This window comes from Taudactylus pleione, unplaced genomic scaffold (assembly GCF_031769625.1).
Source record: "Taudactylus pleione unplaced genomic scaffold, aTauple2 ptg000048l, whole genome shotgun sequence".
NCBI classification, from domain to species: Eukaryota; Metazoa; Chordata; class Amphibia; order Anura; family Myobatrachidae; genus Taudactylus; species Taudactylus pleione.
The window spans coordinates 1240027-1261307 of record NW_028284450.1 but is presented as its reverse complement, the minus strand read 5'-3'; the positions used below and the strand labels follow the sequence as shown (position 1 = coordinate 1261307).

At 39.6% G+C, this 21281-nt stretch overlaps 1 protein-coding gene across 2 annotated transcripts in view; it reads left to right on the top strand.

Annotated features, from left to right (window-relative positions):
- Positions 1 to 10183, top strand: part of FIRRM (FIGNL1 interacting regulator of recombination and mitosis) — a 207558-nt gene extending 197375 nt beyond the window's left edge. For both annotated transcript variants that reach the window (XM_088460534.1, XM_088460533.1), the window contains exons 23-25: positions 2212 to 2334; positions 6508 to 6721; positions 9226 to 10183. In XM_088460534.1, coding sequence (XP_088316660.1) covers positions 2212 to 2334; positions 6508 to 6714 — 330 coding nt within the window. In that variant the 3' untranslated portion in view covers positions 6715 to 6721; positions 9226 to 10183. The remainder of the gene's footprint in view (positions 1 to 2211; positions 2335 to 6507; positions 6722 to 9225) is intronic.
- Positions 10184 to 21281: the final 11098 nt, after the last annotated feature.

Below are 21281 nucleotides of genomic sequence, written 5' to 3'. Positions count from 1 at the left end.
GGCTCAGTGGAAAAGTATAATAGATGTAACTGTGGATTTGGTTTGCATTGGATGTATTCGGTATAAAAATCGGGGAGACCTACCAGAGTAATGGCTACTAAAGGTCTTACCTGCTTAATAAATTAAGTAAAAACAATTTCTCTACAAACCTGGATAAATCCCATCCCACCCTCACTTTCTCTTTTTAAAACCAAGTTACATTACTTGTTTATAATTAATTGGGTTGAAGTCATTTTAGATAAAGACCTTAAAGTCCCTGAAAAATAACCCGGGTCCAGTGACCCAGGAATCAGACCCTGATCGCGACCTTCGTTGAACCCAGGATGGGTAACGGTCCGGTGTAAACGGCATTACCCGGGTCATGCCTCAAACCAGCGGTTTGGCTGGCTTCAATAGCGCTTAGAGATGACATCATGGACTTCTGGTGCAAATCAGTTTCAGTATTGAATAGATTAACAAGCAGTATAATGTAAAAAGAAGGTTGTAATGACTTTAGAATAAATAATCCCAATGCTTGTAGCATCTTCAGTGTTCTGTGGACGTGGCATCTTGGTCTAAAAGCATTGTATGGACATTACACTTCAACTAACTTTTGGTGATTAATAGCGGACAAGCAGCAAGTATTCCTACCAATCCTAGTCTGACTGCGCTCAGATCCATTGTAGAACAAAAGTTCTACAATGTGCCCTCCAGGGATTGCAAAGTCTCCTAGTGGCACATTGATAACCTCATATCTAGATCTCTGATTTATCTTTTAGTTTTCCATTGTAATATAATGAAAACGGCAAATCAAGAATAAATTGTATGGGTTTTTTTTTTAATTAATGCTGATTTATAATTCTGAACGTGTCATGGATTACTATGACAACTGTAGTGACATAGCACATAATGAAACCCAGAGCTTATCCCTGCGCGGTAAACCCTCGTGCCTAATTAAATATGCCCCTTAACCACTTTTATGGGATAGTGGCTTTAACAAATGTATTTTAAAATCACAAAATTGTCAGGGACCTTCAGTATATTATGCATAGGTAAGGGCTCTGTTATCCAGACACCTCCAAAAGCCAGAAACAAAAAAAGAGGACTTTAATTGCTGCTCTCTCATACATACACGCATACTGTACATTATCCCCAATTACCTTCTCCTTCTACATTCACTGTAAGGAGCGTTTCCATAAAATCTGCATAGCAAGGGATGCCAGGGCCAGTGTGGAAAAAGACCAGGATCATTTTAAATATACTTAAAAATATAATAATGTTTTTCTCTTATTTTAAAGATACTTTATTGATGCTGCTCTGATCTATGGGAACAACACTCTAAGGGGTAAATTTACGAAGATTCGAGTTTGCAATCTCGGGTGAGTTAAGGCATTTTTTTCAACTCGCCAATTTACTAAAGATGAACTCGGGTGAGTTTGGGAGAGATTTCTCTCTTCACTGTTAAACTCGGGTGAGATTGCAAACTCAAATAAACGTACCATTGGCCAAATTTCGAATTACTTTTCATGAAAAAGATACAACTCGGGAATTTACTAAGAAACAAGATTACAATCCTGGGTGTAATTGCTGCAAACTCGCAGCTAATTAGAAGTTGCAAATGGACCACCTCCTGAGCTGCTAGTTTGGCAGAAACACACACAGGGCAGTTTGAATTGTGTATGTTTCTGCATTGAATCAGTATTGTCATGGTTAATGTTTTAATTGATGATTATAATTTGCTTCATACTTTACCAGATTTTCATTCCAACCACTCAATTCTGTTATATGCATTGGTTTGTTAGATCCAACAGCATTTTTATTTATTTTTTTCGACAAAACTGATTTACAAGGTATCATTTCTAGAGCACTATGCTAAAATCAAACCGTTTAGATCTGTATGGAAATCTGTACTTTGGACTATTAAACTCTCTGTGGGTTTGTGTTCACTGCCCTCCTCGCATCATGATGTATTTGCTGTCATATGCTACCTTAACCTTACTAATATATTAACACAATTAGCAGATAACTGCTTCCCTTGGGATGAGCATACACATCCACTGATCTCTGCTGTAATGGGAATTTCAGAATGGTATGCAGGGAAAAACAGGAGATGGCAAAAAATGTTCCCCTTAGCTAGTCATACACATCATACAGATTTGAAAAAAAATGAGTCAGACTTTTTTTTACTTTGCACTTAATTTTTTCAATATGCTTTAATCTACTGCTTTGCAGACCATTCCTGTTACAGAGATAGACAATAGAAGACCAGAACGACTTAAGGAGGAACAGAAGGTCTTAGAAACATTTTTTGTAAAAATCTCTCAGAAGTACAAAGAAGAAATATACTCTATAGAGGTAAATGTACTTTCATAACATTGATTTATCTAAAATTATCAGATTTGCCTTCTTATATCATAAAAATGTTTTTATTTTATTGTAAAAAAATATTCACATCTATAGTTCGTACATTTTTCACATTCGACTGTCTGAAAAATCCAGTTCAGAAAGCAGAATAGCTGATATACAGTAAGTAACAAGCTTTACACAGATGTCAATAATAAAGTAAAGTGCTCTTTCAATATACAGATGTGTCCACATACACCTAGCCTCAATACGACATGCAGCGAGAGACACGTCCCATGCGACTCAGCTTGCACCAAGAGTTCTTTTCACCCGAAAATGCGTCTTAGTTGCACTGATTTAATTTGTTAGGAGACACTTGTATAAGTGCTAATTGATCTCCAGGTGCTCTTCAATTAGCCCCACTTAATGGGGATTTCTTTTCAGGTCTCATGAGACCGAAAATAAATCCCTGATAAGTGTACAGTTATCTGGGGATAACAGTTATGGATTCCAGGTGTTAATGCCGAATAACCTGAGTAAATGCACGTTAACATCTTCCATTAACACAGGTATCGGGAGAAAAAGGGAGCCTAATTGAATAGCCTCAGGCTATATTGGATTAGCTTTCATTGGAGCCTCAGTTCCGATGGGTAAATGCCATCTTAATGTAACACAGCTTTTTCTTTTTGTCTGTGGACTGTGTGTATAGCTTTTGTTGGGAGTTCTTTTTCCTTATAAATTGTCTTATCAAGAGAGTTCACAGTAAGGACAGTAAATGGTATTATAAATTGTATTGCGCTTTTAAAACAGTTTGATTTACTGACAAACGTACAGAGAGTACTTATAATCTATATATCAAACCTAGAAAAGAATATAGTTTGAGACTGAATCCCAGTATATATGGCATCCTTTGTACTGGTTCATGTAGATGTTAGCATATGAGAGTCATATTTGAGCCTATAGCAGTCCCTTGCAGTTTTAAATAAAAAGGTGTCTCAACAAAAACTGCTTCCTTTTTAAGAATGACCCCTTTCAAAGAACCATGTACTCAACAGTTGATCTGTGCTTAAGAGGATTATCAGTAATTGCACATCTGACTGCATCTATACAAGAATTCTATACGATGTTAGTATACTGGCTGCTGAAATTCAATATAACAAAAATAGCTGGAAAGAAGCATGCCAGTCTCCATTTTATCAGAAAATCCGTGCTGACAGAAATTAAGCTTTCAGACTGCTATGGATGTTGGATTTAGGTAGTAGTCAGCATATTGGGACAATACCTTCATGGTTCATATGTAAACATTTCAGTTTTGAGTTCAGTGGTCATTTGTTTTATAAGCACTCCAACTAGATAGTATGCCACAAATATGTGCTGAACAAACTTAGTTGTGCTATTTATGCACATATAGGGCCTGATTCAGACCCACTCGCGAGCGGCTGTCCGCTCGCAAGTGGGTCGATGTTCTGGACTGAGCATGCGCACGACGGAGGGAGCTCCGTCGTGCGCATGCGCCAGACGCGACGAGCGAAGGAAAGTCCTTCGCTCGTTGTGTCTGATCAAAGGGGGCGTGCTGTCGATGTTGATTGACAGCACGCCCCCTTTGGTAGGCGTGCCGGGGGCGTGCCTCCCTGACGGGGGCGTTCCCACGGGAACGCCTCCCGTCAGAAGCCGGCCCACTGACATCACTAGTGATGTCAGTGGGAGTGCCAAAATCACTCCGGAGCTTGCGGTTGAAAACCTCAACCGCAGGCTCCGGCTCGCAGTTTCGATGGTCGCGATGGTCAAGACCATCGCGGCCATCAAACTGCACGCTCGTATAGCCTGTGGGTGGTAACCCACAGCTATACGAGCGTCCAGGAGGACGCTCCATTTTCATGGAGGCCGGCCCTCATTCAGAGCGTGCGCTCTGCTTAGAGCGTACGGCTCTGAATGAGGGCCATAGTTTGCTAAGTGCCACAAGTCTGGCAGAAGGCAGATATCACTGTATTTTGTTGTGAACAAATTGGCTCTTTCCAGCACCATTCTAATTATTTTGAAAGCTATTCAAACTGTCTCATGTCTGGTAGGTAAGTGTTCTCTGAAATAAATACAATGATTCTAAACACAATGAAGAAAGTATTTTTTTAAGAGTCTTCCTGAACACATTACTCCATTTTTGTATCTCCTTAGTTAAAAAGGGAGTAAAATCCAACCAACCTAGTTAGGAAATAATTCTATTGCGCATGACATTGATGGTACTGTAGGTAGAATATTCATACATTTTCCAAGAGATTACCCCCAGAAATATATTACTGAAAATAAAATCGCAGCCGAGAAGGCAGCAGTTTTTTTATTTCAAAGGACTGGTTGCGTCAAGGTAACTTACCAGTTGCTCTAAGGAAGTAGATTGTAAGATGGATCTTGATGGTTCATTTTCTTTTCCTTTTTTTTTTTCGAAGATTTTGCAAATTTGATAATGTTTTAACATAACCAACTGGTACATACAATTTTAAGAGCAGAATCAAAATCAATTTCATTGGCCAAGTATACAACCGTATACAAGGAATTTGACTGCAAGCCAAGTAGTTGACTAAACACAAAACATGTCAAATACATGCATTCACAATACACAACTATAGTACATAAATAATACATGAAAACACTCTAAGTATAAAACATCCTAATTTAAAAATAATAATGAATACCCATTCAATTATTCTACACTGAAGTATAAAAGAACTGTCTGAGTAAAGAAACTATTAAAATGCCTACATGTCTTAACAGCCCGCGATCTGTATCACCAACCTGACTGGAGCAATTGAAACAAATCAAGACCATGATGTGATTGATCTACAATATTCCTAGTCCGCTTCCTGACCCTGGACATATATAACACCCCTTATGGGGTGGAGCTCAACACCTATTATTCTCTCCACTGTCTGGCCCTATCTTGTTCACTGGTTGAACCAAACCACACAATAATTGAAGAACATAACACAGACTCAATTATTTCTGAATAGAAAAGAGTATTCTGCTCCTGTGGAAGGTTACATTTTCTAAGCTGCTGCAAAAAATACAATCTCTGCTGAGCCTTCTTTACAGTTGCATCAATGTTGGAGACCCTCTTCTGATCTTGCGAAATTATTGAACCCATAAATTTAAAGGAATTCACCATAGATACTACTGCTGTGTGTCTCCTAAAATTAACAATCAACTTCACCCTTTTAATCGAGTTTAACTCCCAAGTTATTCCAACTGCACCACAGTGCCAACTGATCCAGCTCTCCACTATAAGTGGACTCTTCCCCATTTTTAATCAAACCAATAACCGTAGTGTCATCTACAAATTTCAATATTTTCACAGCACTGGGACTATTGGAAAAAAACATCGGTTCTGACTCCTCAAACTTTGTGCTTTACTTTGCGCTTTATTTTGAAATACTCATGACTTTAGACTGTAAACGTAAAGCAAGGACCTCCAAATCATAGACTAGTACTGTATGTAGACATGGAGGAACAGGTTCCTGAAGACAGCAGATGGATCACTGTTAGGTGGGGCAGATGTTAAGTATCAGTCTTGTTCTGACAAACCCCCCACAATATGCCAAATATGCTGATATCAACTGGTTTCCCTTCAGAAATATAATTTCTGCATATTTACACTAGACAGCAGGGATATAACTGAATCAGTAAACATAGGAAAAGTGGTGTAATGAAGTCTAGACAGGTTATAGTAGTTGGAGATACAAGTATTAAGATACAGCAATCCTTTTGACACAGGTTCTACCAATTGTGGAGTCAATACCAATTCATTGAAATAGGTTTTTAGGTATATTTAAACTTCATTGCAAATGGAGATGCATAAATCCAGTTTCACAAAACTGTGGATAGGAAACCAAATTAAGTTGTGGCCCAAGGACGGAATTTCACATAAACTTGTTGTAATGCATTTGCCCTCTTCCTCAGACTCTTTTATGGCACTTTCCATGTACTAAAGTGAATAACCAGGCTTTCCTTGAATAAAAGTCATTCTTTTGTACAATACCTCAGGTTCCTGGTTGCTCTCTCTGTCAGACATGCTCCCACTGAGCATTGTAGGATATTATACATACACACACAAACTCGCATACTGAGAGGAATTTAAGGATGTTTTTTGTAAATGATTGTTCAGTAGCCAAGTAAGCAGTTCTTTTTACTCTGCAGCCTTCTACAAAGCGAGCTCGACAAGCCACATCTTGTGATGAGGACTATGAAACACATATCCAAACAGCAGAGAAATCTTTAATTACAGTGCAGTCACTATTACAGAAAGGCACCATACCAGAATGGCTGCCTCAGAAACTCTACAGCATTCAAATACTATTAACCAAACTACAAAAGAGCTGCCAGCAAGATGTAGTTTTGCAATAATGCATAGGTAAGTGTGTTCATTTACCAAGTTCCTTTCACAGTTGTTGTTATTATATTTATTCATATATGCTTCAATAAAACAATAGGTTAGAGGTTATTTTTGATTAAATATTTTGAGGAGCATTTTTATAATGTTTTACTGAATTTGACATGAACAGAGGATTGTGTTCCTATAAGCCTTCCCCTTGTGGGTGCAATGAAATGTTCTTTAGAATACATAGAATATGTGGATATGTCATCATTAATAAATTGATCTTCAATCATTAAAATATATACATTTGTTTAATTTAAATAATAATTAATAAATAAATAATTTGTTTAAATATAATTTTAAGGAAGATGTAGTTATCTAATTTGAGCCACACATGTAACTTATTTGAATAAATCTCTGAAGGACCACAGTTCCCATTGTTGTGATAACAGAATAACAGACATAGCATAAGTAATTGTTACCTAAAGAAAAAAGTGTTTGGTATAAATCTAAATACACTAAAATAAATAACTAGAATGGGGGAATCCCACCAAAATTACCAGTGCAAAACAATGTCTGACAATCACTGCAAAATACTGGATAGGGGAAACGTTCCTTTGATCTATGAAACATTCACTATAAATGTTTTATTCTAGGTTTCTACTACTTGCAATTCCTAAAAAGATAACCTGTAAATTACATTTCATATGCAGCAAAGAACATATAGGGGTGAATCAAATTAGGTGCGAATTTCGAGTAGCGAGTTTGTTTCTTGAAACTCGCACACTTCGCAGCGAAGTGTGCTCCCGAGAATTCTCCAATCCAATTAAAAATGCCTATTTTCACTACTCGCAGTGGAGGGGTGCGAATTGACTGCCAAATGAGATTTGCAAGAAATGCATGAAAATGTGGGGATCCCCCAAAAATGGATAATTTCGCTAGCAGGACCGTATAGAACGCAGTTTGTGGGCATTAGGAAGGTACTGTAGGTTTTTAAATGTTGTCAAATGGCTGATTTGTGTTTTGTTTTATATGCAAGAGAATTATAAAAAAATCAAGCTTTTTTTCGTTTAATCTCAAACAAATTAACCAAAAATGCAAAAAAAAGTTGGAAAAAGGGCGAGTTTGGAGTACTTTGAGGGCACCTTGAAAAATTTAAAAAAATGTATAAAAACAATTATTTTTCAACTAAAACATTAACTTTGGGGTGCCTAAACCAATGAAAAAGTAGATTTTGGGGTAATATGAGGACTTTTTTTTATTTTACCTCAAAATTTTTTGGAATAATTAAGCTAATTGGAAACTTCCAAATGCCTAATTAGTCATTAGGGGGGTGTCCAAGGAGTTCAGCACAGTGTCCCCACATTTTAACTTTAAAATAAAGATTTTCCTTTCCATCTCTCACCCTCAGGGAGGTGCGAGTGGAAAGTTGCGAATTCAGTCTGACTGATTCTGACTGATTCAGCACGAGTTGCAAATTGAATTGCAAAATGAATTCGCTATTCGAAGTGAAAATAGCACCTTGCCATTCGCACCTAATTGGATTGACCCCAAAGTATTGTAAACAATAACATTAGTATAATAGCACAACAAGATCACTCCATTTTCCTATTATTACCAGGTTTATCATAGAAAACTTTGATATGGGACGTATGATTTTGATATCATGTTAATGATATATTGTTCCTTAAATTAGTAGGACTCTAAATAGTTATACATATCTGGTGCGCTGGAGCACATCAACTGTAAACATTTCTACAAATTAGAAATGTAAATCAAGGGATTGAAAATATGGAAAAATATAGCGGTCACAAGAGAATGACATAGATCTCTGACTGTAGAAAGTAAGCTGACAAAGTGAATTGGACGTAAGAAATCCAAACAAAAATAAGTTTAGTATTAACCTGTAATACCATGTTCAAAGTGTTCTACAAGAACATTTTAAAGTCTTATTAATAAGATACTAGGGGGGCGACTTCTAGTTGGTGAAATTGCTGTTATCATTATTGGTGTGCATTTGCACCAGACCCATCCCTGGTGCAAGGCACCGTCTGAAAACTCTGCATAGACTGCCATTCTGTTGACTGTTGCTCACGAAGCTTAGCCTATTTGAGAGTGCTTCAATACCACCTAGTTTCACCCCTATTCAGCAGCACGTGGAGATGTCAATGAGATGTGTAGGAACCTTAATTAACCATAGATGCCAATGCTCAGCTGTGGAGAATTAACAGTGCTTAAAATATAACAATATGTCCGCAAAATGGATTTGCGTGTGGCTCTGCATCAGCCCCAAGGACTGTAGTGTTCTGTATGGTGATGACATAGAAGTTATATTTGTATTTTTTCCACTGCAATTCTGTATTTCAAAAAGTAAACTCAGCAGAGCTTGTGCTATTACTTTTTACACGCCACACTTCTGTCATTTCTAAGTAAAGTTATTTAGCATCCTAAATGTTTCCTAGAATTATTGTAAAGTTTATTTTGTAAATAACTTTGTGCATATTGTTTGAACTAGTATTTTTTTTTTTTTTCATGTGCAGGTCGATTCTACAATCAGATGATTCATTATTTCATAATAAATTTTACTGTTATATATTGATTGGTGAAGATCAATGTAGCTGAAACCTAAACAACATATATGTATAAGTGATTTGAATTGGAGCTGCATTAACTCTATTAATAACTACACAAACGTATATTAGAATATAACTATGTCGACAAAACTGTAAATAAATAAAAACATGGTCATTGTTATTTCGAATATACAAATTAACCTAAATAAAAATGTTTGGTTGGTAGATTGGGGGGTGCACACTATATACAATTTATACATGATGTAAAAAATGGCTTGTTAAAATAAATTGCAGACAGTATTTTTGGTATATGAAGGTAAGATGTCTAACGGAGAGAAATGTATAGATTGTAGATATCTCCTTCATTGTGTGCATAAAATCCTGTATACCGTCCACATTTTAAAAGTTCATTGGCATAATAGGAGCTGTAATATTTCTGTTTCAACATTTTGGGACATTTTCCCTTTATTAAGGCATTCTGATGGGGGGGGGGGGGGACATACTGCTTTGATAAAGAAATGCATGTCTTGAAATTGCATTATTTGTGACATTCATTTTTTTAAAGTTTGGGTAATATATAAATGCCTAAGTGATTCTTTCATAGCATAATAAAGTATACTTCATTGAGGTGACAGGAGCAAGGGTAATATTTTTCACATTTTCCACCTAATTGTAGACTTGAATTCCTCTCGTTATTAGTTTGTGCTCCTGCACTTGTTTTCGAACATTCCCACATGTTTTATGTAGCCAGAAATGTCAATCTTTTGAAAGTAGTAGAGTTGAAGACAACATTATTATTAATGCTCCTCATTTACTTTAGTTTATTTGTACCGTGTATATGTGCAATACACTTTCAATATGTCTACTCTGTCTAGATATATGTAGTATATTTTTAAGATAAATATATATATTATTTTTGTTTACATATATTTGTGTTTTTATTTAATGCAAAATTGCATCCCTATATTTGGATATCAATGTACTGTAATTGTCCTGTTCCTAAAAATTTGTATAGGCATAAGGCATCATAATAAAATTGTCACTCTCCAAAGCATTACTATTATTATGATTCTAACCAAAATACTTTTAATAAAAATACTCTACTAATATGACTGACCATTTTAAACTGAATAGACAATATCTACATTGTATATTGTACTGGAACAAGTTCGAAGCATACAAAATGCCTGCAGTTTTATGCAAAATGTATATTTTTCCTTAATCCCTTGGAGACACTGGGGTTAAATGAGGAGCCATGGCACTTTCAAATTTTGTGCTAAAACTCAGGCTCCTCTTCCTCAAGACACTAAACAGCCAACAGTTGTTTGTGAGTATCCAATGTGTAGGTCTTTCTCTCCTATGCCTGTTCCATAGCGGAATACATTTTTAATGTGATTTTTAACATTTTATTGTCCCACAGCAGTCACTTGAGAATGCTTGGTGCGGGTCAGGAAACATTCACTAATGACCTACATCGATTGTTGGATCACTTCTGGGAGGGTAGCTGCGACCATTACTGCTAAAGTAGATGTCTTGGGCCCCAGAGCTACTGATTCCATCAGGATGTCCTACTCCTATCCGCACACCCAGTATGCTGGTGTGAGGAAATTAAATGTGTATAGATAGATAGAATATGTATTGCCTGGACCAGCAAAACACAACACGGCACTGCAGTTTCTTAAAGTAGAAAAGTTTTTACTTCAACAATTCTGGGCAATCAAGCCCCATCATCAGGAAGAAATCATCTTCCTGACGATGGGGCTTGATAGCCCAGAAATGTTGAAGTAAAAGCTTTTCTACTTTAAGAAACTGCAGTGCCGTGTTGTGTTTTGCCAGTCCAGGCAATACATATTCTATGCATTTGATTATTCCAAGGGCACGCAGGCTACGTTATATAAGGATTGGGGAGTGCCGAACCTATTGTCTGTCTGTGTGTGTGTATGTATGTGTGTATATATATATATATATATATATATATATATATACACTTCAGGGTCCACAGGGATAATAACTCCTGATTGGAGTGATTCAGGCACCAAACAGTTAAGCTTTCAGCTCCCAGGATGCCTCTGGTCCTCCTCCATATATACCCCGGCCACAGGCATTCAGTTAGTTGTTTGGAACGGCAGGATTCAGACGCACCTTTGTAATGGATGGGGGGGTTTCTGTGTACTTCATATATACTAGTATTTGTGAAGGCTGTCACTTTGTATTGCATTGTTACCTTTTATTATGGAATATGCAAAGGGTAAAAGAAAACAGGAGGTTGAGGCCTCTGTGATAGTTTCAGGTGAATCCTGTTTGGCGGGCTTGTCCCCTCAGGACTTTACACAGGATGGTTGGTGTGCTGTCTGTTATAAAGAACCACATCACCAGTCCAGTCTACCAGCCCTGGTACACGAGCCATATTGGGTGCCTTCTTGTCCCAGGTGATGACGTAGCTAGTGGATCATTTGGCTACTCCTACACTGCCTCCTTTAATGGGATAATCACAGCATGCTATGTTTGTTCCTCCTATACATCCTTCTTGGATGTTTATACCCACTAAGGTCAGAGTATGGCGGCTGTTACGAACAGACCGGTAGGCGCTTAAGCGGATGTTAGTTTTCTTTATGTCTGCTCAGCATGTAGATTCAGACGCATCATCGGAGGAATCAGATGATGCGCTGGGTTCTTCTCTAGAGTCTAGCTCCAGGAGAGGAGGACCATCCTACTACAGTGGATGTCTTTTCTTTGGTGATGGCGTTCAAATAAATCCTAAGTATGTGCCGGCTCCTAGAAAGAAGGCTTCGGTATTTAAACACCAGAGGATGGTAACACCTGAGTTTCCTAAATCTGAGAGGAGGGCGGTCAGCTCACGAAGAGGTCCTGGTCGGCCAGACGTCCAGCTTCTAAGCCGGACTACAAAGCCTCTGCCTGATGGGGCGGGCCTCCTCCTGGGGGACTACAATTTGTGGACTACTGGCATCAAATAACAGACGCCTGGGTCCGAGAAGTGTATTTTTAGGGGTATGCTCTCACTTTTCATAGACATTCTCCCCAGAAGTTTTTTGCACTAACTCCTCATCGGAGTCTCAGGAACTTAGTACAGGAGGCCATTTACTCCCTACTGCAGGCAGGGGAGATAATCCCGGTTCCTGTGGTTCAACAGGGAAAGGACTATTCCAATTTATTTTTGGTTCAGAAACAGAATGGGTCTAAGGCCCTGATTCAGAGGCGCTCGCTCTGAATCAGGGCGGGCCGGTTTTTTTTTCACCGGCCTCCAGGCCGCTCGCTAAGCTGTGGGTGACCACCCACAGCTTTAGCGAGCGGCCTGGCGATGCACATGACCATCGGGCTTGCGACGAGACCCTTGTTGTAGGGTCTCGTCCACCGCAAGCCCCAGTGAACTTCCTGCTCTAATAGAGCAGGAAGTTCACTACAGACATCACGTGTGATGTCAGTAGGACTGCGTCAAATGGCAAGCGTTCCTTCGGGAACGCTTCCGTTTGGCCAGCCACCCCCCCAACCAGATTACAAAATGGGGCGAGTTGTCGGTCAACATCGACAGCCGCCCCGTTTTGCTGCGAGCCCCGAGCGAGTGAAGTTCTCACTTGCTCCGGGGACCGCGCACACCGCGAGTGCGCACTGCCCGGCCACCGACCCGCTTGCGAGCGCATAGCGCTCGCTGGTCTGAATCAGGCCATAAATCTGAAAACCCTCAACAGGGTTATCCGTGTACCAAAGTTCATATGGAAACTCTTCAATCAATGGAACCTGGGGATTTTTTTTGGCTTCTCTGGACATTCAGGGTGCGTACTTGCATGTGCTGATTAAGACATCTCACCAACAATTTCTACGGGTTGCTGTCCTGAAACAACATTACCAATTGTAGGCACTGCAATTTGGGTTCTCAACGACCCCACAGGTCTTCACCAAAATAATGGCAGTGATGAAGGCCTATCTCAGGCTTCAGGGAATCCGAATACAACCATGCCTGGGCGGATCTTCTGATAATGACAGTCTCCAGCGATTCTACAACACCATCTCCAACTGACATTGCCTGCCCACAGAAGCATGGCTGGATAATCGATTGGAAGAAATGTTCTCTGTCTCCAACACAGCGGATGGTACATCTGGGGGAGCTTCTGGATTCTCGGGCATAAACGGTGTTTCTGCCAGAGGAAAAGACTGTGGCCCTGTCATTTCGAGTACGCAAATTGCTCCGCAATCAAAGGGTATCCATTCTGTCAGCAATACAGGTCTTGGGGTAGATGGTATCCATCTTCGACATATCAGGATATGCTCGGTTCCTCTCCAGGCCTTTGCAACAATTGATTTTCTCCAGATGGAACGGACAGTATAATCTAATACTGTACCAGAGGATCCTTCTTACTCAAGAGATTTGTCTCTCTCTCGTGGTGGCTACATAAGGATCATCTGGATAAAGGTCGCCCATTCTGGATCCAAGATGGGGCGCTTTTCACCACGGATGCCAGTCTTCGTGGATGGGGAGAGGTGACAGGTCATCACAACTTTCAGGGAAAATGGACAAATCGGGAAAGTCATCTGCCCATAAACATTCTGGAGCTTCAAGCAGTATACAAAGCACTTGTCATGGCACAGGGCCTGCTCCAGGGCAGGCCTGGCCAGATTCAGTCCGACAACACGACCACAGTAGCCTATCCCAATTCGTCAGGGAGGCACACGAAGTCATGCAGCCATGAGGGAAGTGACAAACATTCTGGTTTGGACAGAACGTCATCTTCTGGCTATCTCTGCAATATTTATCCCAGGAGTCCTCAATAGGGAAGCAGACTTACTAAGTCATCAGGGCATACACATCAGAGAGTGGATTCTCCTCCTGGGGGTTTTTCAAGTTCTGGTGGACAAATGGGATCCACCAGACATAGATTTCATGGAATCACGTCACAACCACAAGGTCTCCCTCAGCCGCCTTCAGGGACTCACTGGCAGTAAGATGGAACTTCAAGCTGTTGTATGTCTCCTCTGATTCTCTCCTCCCAAGGATCCTCAGGAAATTCAAGTAGGAAGGTGGAACAGTAATACTAGTGTCTCCTGCTTGGCTTAGATGTAATTGATTCACCGATATACGGAATCTAACCATAGATGGTCCGTTTCCTCTTCCTCTATGGCCGGATCTGTTATTGCAGGGTCCCTGCCTGCATTCGGACTTACCTCATCTGTTCTTGACGAGGTGGCTCTTAAGGCTTCCATCTTAAGAGCCAAAGGTTTCTCCAGCTCTGTGATTTAAACGATGCTCAGGGCATGAAAGCCTTCCTCTGCTCGTATCTGTTACAGAATCTGGCATTCTTTTGGGTGTTCCCACAAGAAAGTATGACCCTAAGGTTTTAGGTTTTCTTGGGTACTTATTTTATCTAGGCTGGGTTAGCCTTTGGTCTCTGCCTAGCCACCCTGGGAGTGCGCTGTCAGTCTGGTTCCAGAAGAGAATTGAGTCATTGCTAGATGTTAGAATTCTTTTTTTCAGGGGGTTCTCAGAGTTCAACCACCTTTTGTACCACCGGTAGCATCGTGGGATTTGTATTTGGTTCTCAAGGGGCTACAAGCTCCCCCATTGGAACCTCTGGACTCTGTAGATTGGAAGAGGTTGACAGCGAATAAATTTTTTCTCCTTGCTATCTCTTCTGCACGCAGTCTCTGATTTGGCAGCACTTTATTGTTGCTTCCCATTTTTTTTATTAAGCTGTCTTCCGTACAGGGGAGGGTTACCCTTCCAAGTTAGTGTTCCATCTTCATTTGAATGAAGAAATTGTGGCTCCAGCTTTTTTCAGTCTTCAGATCTTTCTGTAGGTGAAATCTTCCTCGATATGGTTTGTGCTCTCCATATCTATGTGGAGGGTACAAACTCTGTAGAAAATCAGACGCTCTTTTTGTATTATATGGTTTTCACAAACGAGGTTGGCCAACCAACAAACAAACTCTGGCTCGATGGTTACGTATGACTATCGCCCAGGTTTACACTAAGGCTAATCTTGTCCCAAACACGGCAACAGCATATTCTACTCGGTCTGTGGAACCATCATGGGTGTTTCATCATGGTGCCTATGTTGAACATTTGTGCAAGGCAACCACGTGGTCTTATGTCCACACTTTTCTCCTTTGATATTTTTGCCTCTTGGGATGCTTCCTTTTGGGCAATGAGTTTTCCTTTCTGCTCAGGAGTTATGGTAGACTTACCATTGATAACTCTTCTTCTTCAAAGTCCATAGGGTCCACAGGGCATCCACCCTGACGCACCTCGCTTCATTGGGTAATTTTCTTTTTCAGGCACGGATTCCCTCATTTTCTGAAAGTTTCTGGTGTATGATTGTTCTTCCTTCTCTTTCCTTCTCCTTCCATGGGCTTGTTTACAGAACTGAATGCCTGTGGCTGGGGGGCGGGGGGTATATATATGGAGGAGGACCAGAGGCATCCTGAGAGCTGAAAGCTTAACTGTTTGGTGCCTGGATCACTCCAACCACATTATCCCCATGGTATCCCTGTGGACCCTATGGACTTCGAAGAAAAAGTTATCAATAGTCTACCATAACACTCTTAATTCTTTTTTAATGGAATTTAATTTAAAAAAAAATATCATCATTGCAACCATGAGAAACATCAGAGTCAAATTACATTATTAATACATTGAAGAGAAATTTACATATCACATTTCTACCAATTGCTTACACAAACAGTGTCAAGGTTATTAATACAATCTGTTCTCTAAGTATAATCTGCCTTTTCTAAAAGAAGCCCCCTTTCTATCTCTACTCTACTCTTTACCCCACCTACCTATTTGTTAATTTACCATATTTATAGGTGCTTCTTCTAAAAAAAATTCTTGTTTCATACCATTCAGATTTTCCAAAGCAGTTATGTAATTGGATTTTCAAGGAGTTAGACAATTAATTAAATTCCTCCCAGGTCTCAAATAGCCTCTCTACATGCTTTTTTTCTATTTATGGAAGATTCTATCCATTCAATTTGGAATACAAATAATAAATTACTTAAAAATAATGACAGTGTAGGGGTGTAAGACTCAATCCATCTTTGCAGTATACATATTTTTTTTGCTACCGCTAATAATATTGTAAGTATTTTCCTATTTCATTTTGTAAATTTAAATTTTGGGGAAAGGATCCCTAGTATTGCCCACTCTGCTGTTATAGGTACATATTCCACTAAGGGCCATATTCAATTTGGAGCGAAAAGTCATTTTCGCCATTTTCACTTCTCCCCATATTCAATTTCAAAAACTTTTCGCAGGTGTGAGAAGTCTTTTTAAAAAAAACTGGGATACGTTTTCACCACTGCATAGGTGGCGAAAAAAAGGGTTTTGGGGTGTAGAATTAAAAAAAAAAAATACCCTGCAGTCTTTGAAATGTCCCCTTAAAGAAATCAGTCAATTATTTTTTTTTAAATAAGCATAGGACACCCCAAAAAAAGTGGTTTCATTTTGGGGGCGAAAAAAAAAAAAAAAAGTTTTGGGAAAAACTTAGAAACTATCAAAAGTGACTCAGGGGGGGCAGGTGTTTTCTAGAATGCGGGTGGTTGCGGCAGGTGGATTTTTTAAGAATTCTTAAAAATCATTTTAGGGACTTAAAAATATGATGGGGCTAAATGCTATTCTTCACTTCTTCAAAGACGCATTAATGCACCTGCACGGCTGTTTAAAAACCCCAATTACCTTCAGCAGGCCACATGGGGGTACCCATAGTGATCCCCCATCTTTTGGGGGGGGGGGTGTAACAGGCTGATTTCCCCCCAAAAAAAGTGACAGAACTTCTCGATACTTGCCTTTCCGCCGGGTCCCATTTTCGCTGATTCCTAATTGAAAACGGGGATAAGCGGGCACGCGACCGATACTTTATCCCATGCTAAAACGGCGATGATGGCGAAGAGTCCAACATCGGACTTTTTGTTTCAAATTGAATACGAGCCTAAGTGTGTATATGTAAAATCTTGTATCTGCCCCCAAAAACTCTTTATCATGGGACAATCCCATAAGCAGTGATAGAAGCATTATGTCCCTGACATTTTATCTGAGTTAGCCAGTCCCATCTGATATCTCCTTTGTGGAGAGATCTATCCTCTGATCCTCTCCATTTCATTGGAGAAATTGGCATTCTTTTGCTCGCCGCAACGCTATATTACCTGACCTGTACAACGGACTAATATTACGTCAACACAGCGGTTTTACAATATTAAGCTGGCAAGTCAGTACATGACATTCAACTGTCGTGTGGTGGTTATAGGATCAAAATTCTAATTGGACTGCTCTGGGTTTTTTACCCCTTGTATTGATTTCATAAATTCATGCCATATTATGCACAAGTAGTGAAGTGGATTTTAGTGTAGAGAGATATGCTCAATAGAGGTCTATTGTTTTGTGTATTTTATATTTTGAATAATGTGATTTGTATTTGTCTGTAGATTATGTGTATTTGCAATTGTGAACAAACATCAGATTAATTAATATTAGTACATATTTCCTATTTTGGAGCCATGACTGATTTATGTATGCATGTGAAGTCTGCTATCTTGCAGTAGATCTATATATACTAGCGCAGTCTGATACATATTGTATTTATTTTTTTTTTTTTATGGGTGTTCACATATCCCATCATTTTAGACTTGCTGCTTTTAAGTAACTGTTTGTTGCACATTTATTTGGTAAAATTTGGAATTCCAGATTAGCGCCGGGATCATTGGTTTGGTGTGTGGTTATCAAAGATCATCCGAGCATAAAGACTCCCACTACTGCCTTCTCACCTGCGTGCGACTACGCATACGCGTACCTTCTAAGTTCATCAGCAGCCATTTTACCCTTGTGGCAGGTCTGATCACACGCAGGCCAGGGAGCTCTTCTGCCATGCAGAGCTGCGTATGCACCTGTAGTGGCTAATTTATGCACGACCATGTAATGGTATTCAAACAGCCAGACACACCTGCGTTTCGCTAACCACCCCCTGTCAACACCCCCAAATGGTCACTTCCTGACAATCAATCTGCAACGGGTCTCCGTGAACACAGGGTGATTGCACTGCTGCCTTCGTGCACGCACACTGCGATGCATGCGCAATGGCAAACAATCGCTCGATCTGCGTGCGAATTGCAGTTGTGTTCATCTCTGAATCAGGCCCTAAGTGCAGAACAGTCTGGGCTGGTTACCATGTGATTCAGTATAACAACTTCTTCGGCAATGCATATCACCACCTACTCCGGGAAACTCGAGTCCACCATCCACACCGCTCACCGATAATTGCAAGGTGCAGTGTATCGTTGCACGCTATTCACAGGGATCAGAGCCGCACACCGAGGAGAAAACATGCTCACCAAGTCACGCCCTAACACGTTTCATCATCAACTTCGTCAGAGGGCTGACTTGGTGATGCCGGACCATTCATTAATGGGGCTGAACCGCCAATCAAAGATAGGAGCATTCATTTACATAGTCAAAGGATTGCTTACAGGCCATTAACAGCTTATCTTCACTACTAATTTTCATGATACGTGCACTAATAGTGCTATTTAGCATGAAGCACTACTGCCATCAGAAATATATATAAAGCAAATTATCAATACATAGATGAGACAAGTCATATAGTGAATACATATCAGAATTTAAAAACTTTTACAGAGCTATTCTTAAAAGGTTATACACTAACCAATCCATAAAATAATGTGTTACATAGTATCATACATCATAACATGCATTTTACCATTAAAGTTCATTGACAATACAAATCCAGCAACATAAAATGAATAATAAAATAAATCATGGCCTCTATATCAGACCTTCAAGTAATATGGACTTTCCAGTTTATCACTTACTGAACATCTGAAAGAAAAAAGAATAAGTGCACAGATCTAATCATATTCTAGTCATAATGACCAGAAGCCAATAATTGCTGCCTAGGGACCTGGACTAAGCAATTATATAGCTATAATATAACTTTGCAGACTGTGCTTCATTGGGGATAGACATGTAAAATTCTTTTTAGTTCATTATTTTGAAACTAATATACCCAAGGACTTAAGCTGCATACACACGTAAAGATTTTCTGTCCAACCATCCAACTAGTTGATTGGTTGGAATGAAAGAAAATGACAATCATCAATTTGCTCCCAAACGCTGGAAAATGGCCAAAAACTGTTGTTTGAACAAATAGTTTAGATCAAACATTTAACAAACTTGTCTAATGACCATTTTCATCTGTTTTCTGGCATTTAGGAGCAAATTGCTGATCATCATTTACTCCCATACGTTACCAGATTTTCATTCCAACCAATCAACTAGTTGGATGGTTGGACAGAAAATCTTTACGTGTGTATGCAGCTTAATTCATAATAAAAATATAGTATAAGTGAAGGTGGAAAATTATTTAGCCATAAAAGGAGTAATTTCAAAACCCTCGTTTAACCCTTTTGGGGTCAGCGTGTCTAATGTGAGAATCCAGAAGGATTCTCTTTTTGTGAGGGATTTGACATGATCATCTCTCTTATTTGGTTCAATGTACTCAATGCCTTTAAATTTTAAACAGTCAGGTTTACTATTATGGAATTGTTGTAAATGTCGAGGCAGGCAGTGGTTCTGAACTTTGTCCTTAATATTGTGGGTATGTTCAAGAATACGTACCTTGAAAACCCTTTTAGTCTTCCCTATGTAGCATAAGCCACAGGGGCATGTCACCATACATACCACAAAGGATGAATTACAGTTAATATAATTTTTAATTTCATATGGTCTAGCAGAGGAGGGACCTGAAAACATCATAGCTCCTTTGTCAGACAATTTAAAAACTTTGCAGCCACAAGGAAAAAAGCCTCTTCACCTAAAAAGTTTGTATTGTAATTACTAAGAGTTGTCTGCAGAATAGGCACGAGACAACTCCTTGAAATATAAGATTTGATATTTCTAGCCTTTTCAAAACAAGATTTCAGGGCGATCTGGTAAAATAGTTTTTTGATCTTTCTGTTTGTACACCAAAAAATCCTCACAGCTTCTATTTCTAGCTTTAGATTTCAGCAAGAAGCAAGATTGTGTTGAAAATCTCGGAAGTGGTGTGCCACCGGTTAGTCAGAGTTCTTTCCTTCAATAGCCGCTCGTAAGCTTTACCTGTGTTGAGACATCAGTTCTTTCAACTGTTTGTTGTGCATGTTTACCATTTATCCCTATTGCAAACAATGTGGTTGATGTGTGTGCACCACTACTGAGTAGCCGCGGTAATGTTCTATAAGTTTATCTGTTGCTGCTGCTCTTTATGTATGATTATGCCTCTGTTTTGATATAGTCTCTTTTGTCACCATGGTAATGGTATGCACAGCCCTAACCACACCTCCCTGCTGGATCCCGGGTGTCGTCTCTTACTGGTGATGACACCAGGACTCCAGTGTGAGTGGCAGGGGCGGAAACTTGACTCTCACTGGGTGGACACGCAGGAATTTATGTCTCTTTTTGTTCATTGTACTGCATGTCTTAAAAGAGCGAACGCTCTGAAACGTTGACTATATATCCTGACTGTGCCTGTTATTTATTAGAAGTGCTTTTGAGACCCTGAGTGCCATCCTTCCACTGTATACTACAACTATCTGCTAGAGAGACACCTGGGCATGCTGGGGTGAGTGCCGGATTATCTCAGAGATATATATATATATATATATATTACACATACATATACAACAATGATCCTCCTGTGTGAGGTGCAAAGACCCCGCAGAATCAGAACAAAAAGAGGAGGCATTCCCTTGTAAATTAGAAAAATGTTGTATAATTATGACATGGTGAAAATGAGTACAGGGGCATGACATGACATGCAGTGCTGCACATGTGATCGCAATGGCTAATTTATGCATGCCCATGTAACAGCATATAAACGGTAAGACATTTTTCTGCCCCAAACCCCCCCCTCCCCGTTGTCTCCCACAAATGATGACTACCTGTCACTTTGCAATGGGTTCTCTGTATGTACGGAGTTGCAAGACAATCGCAGCATGTACATAGTGGGGCTTATGCACAATGG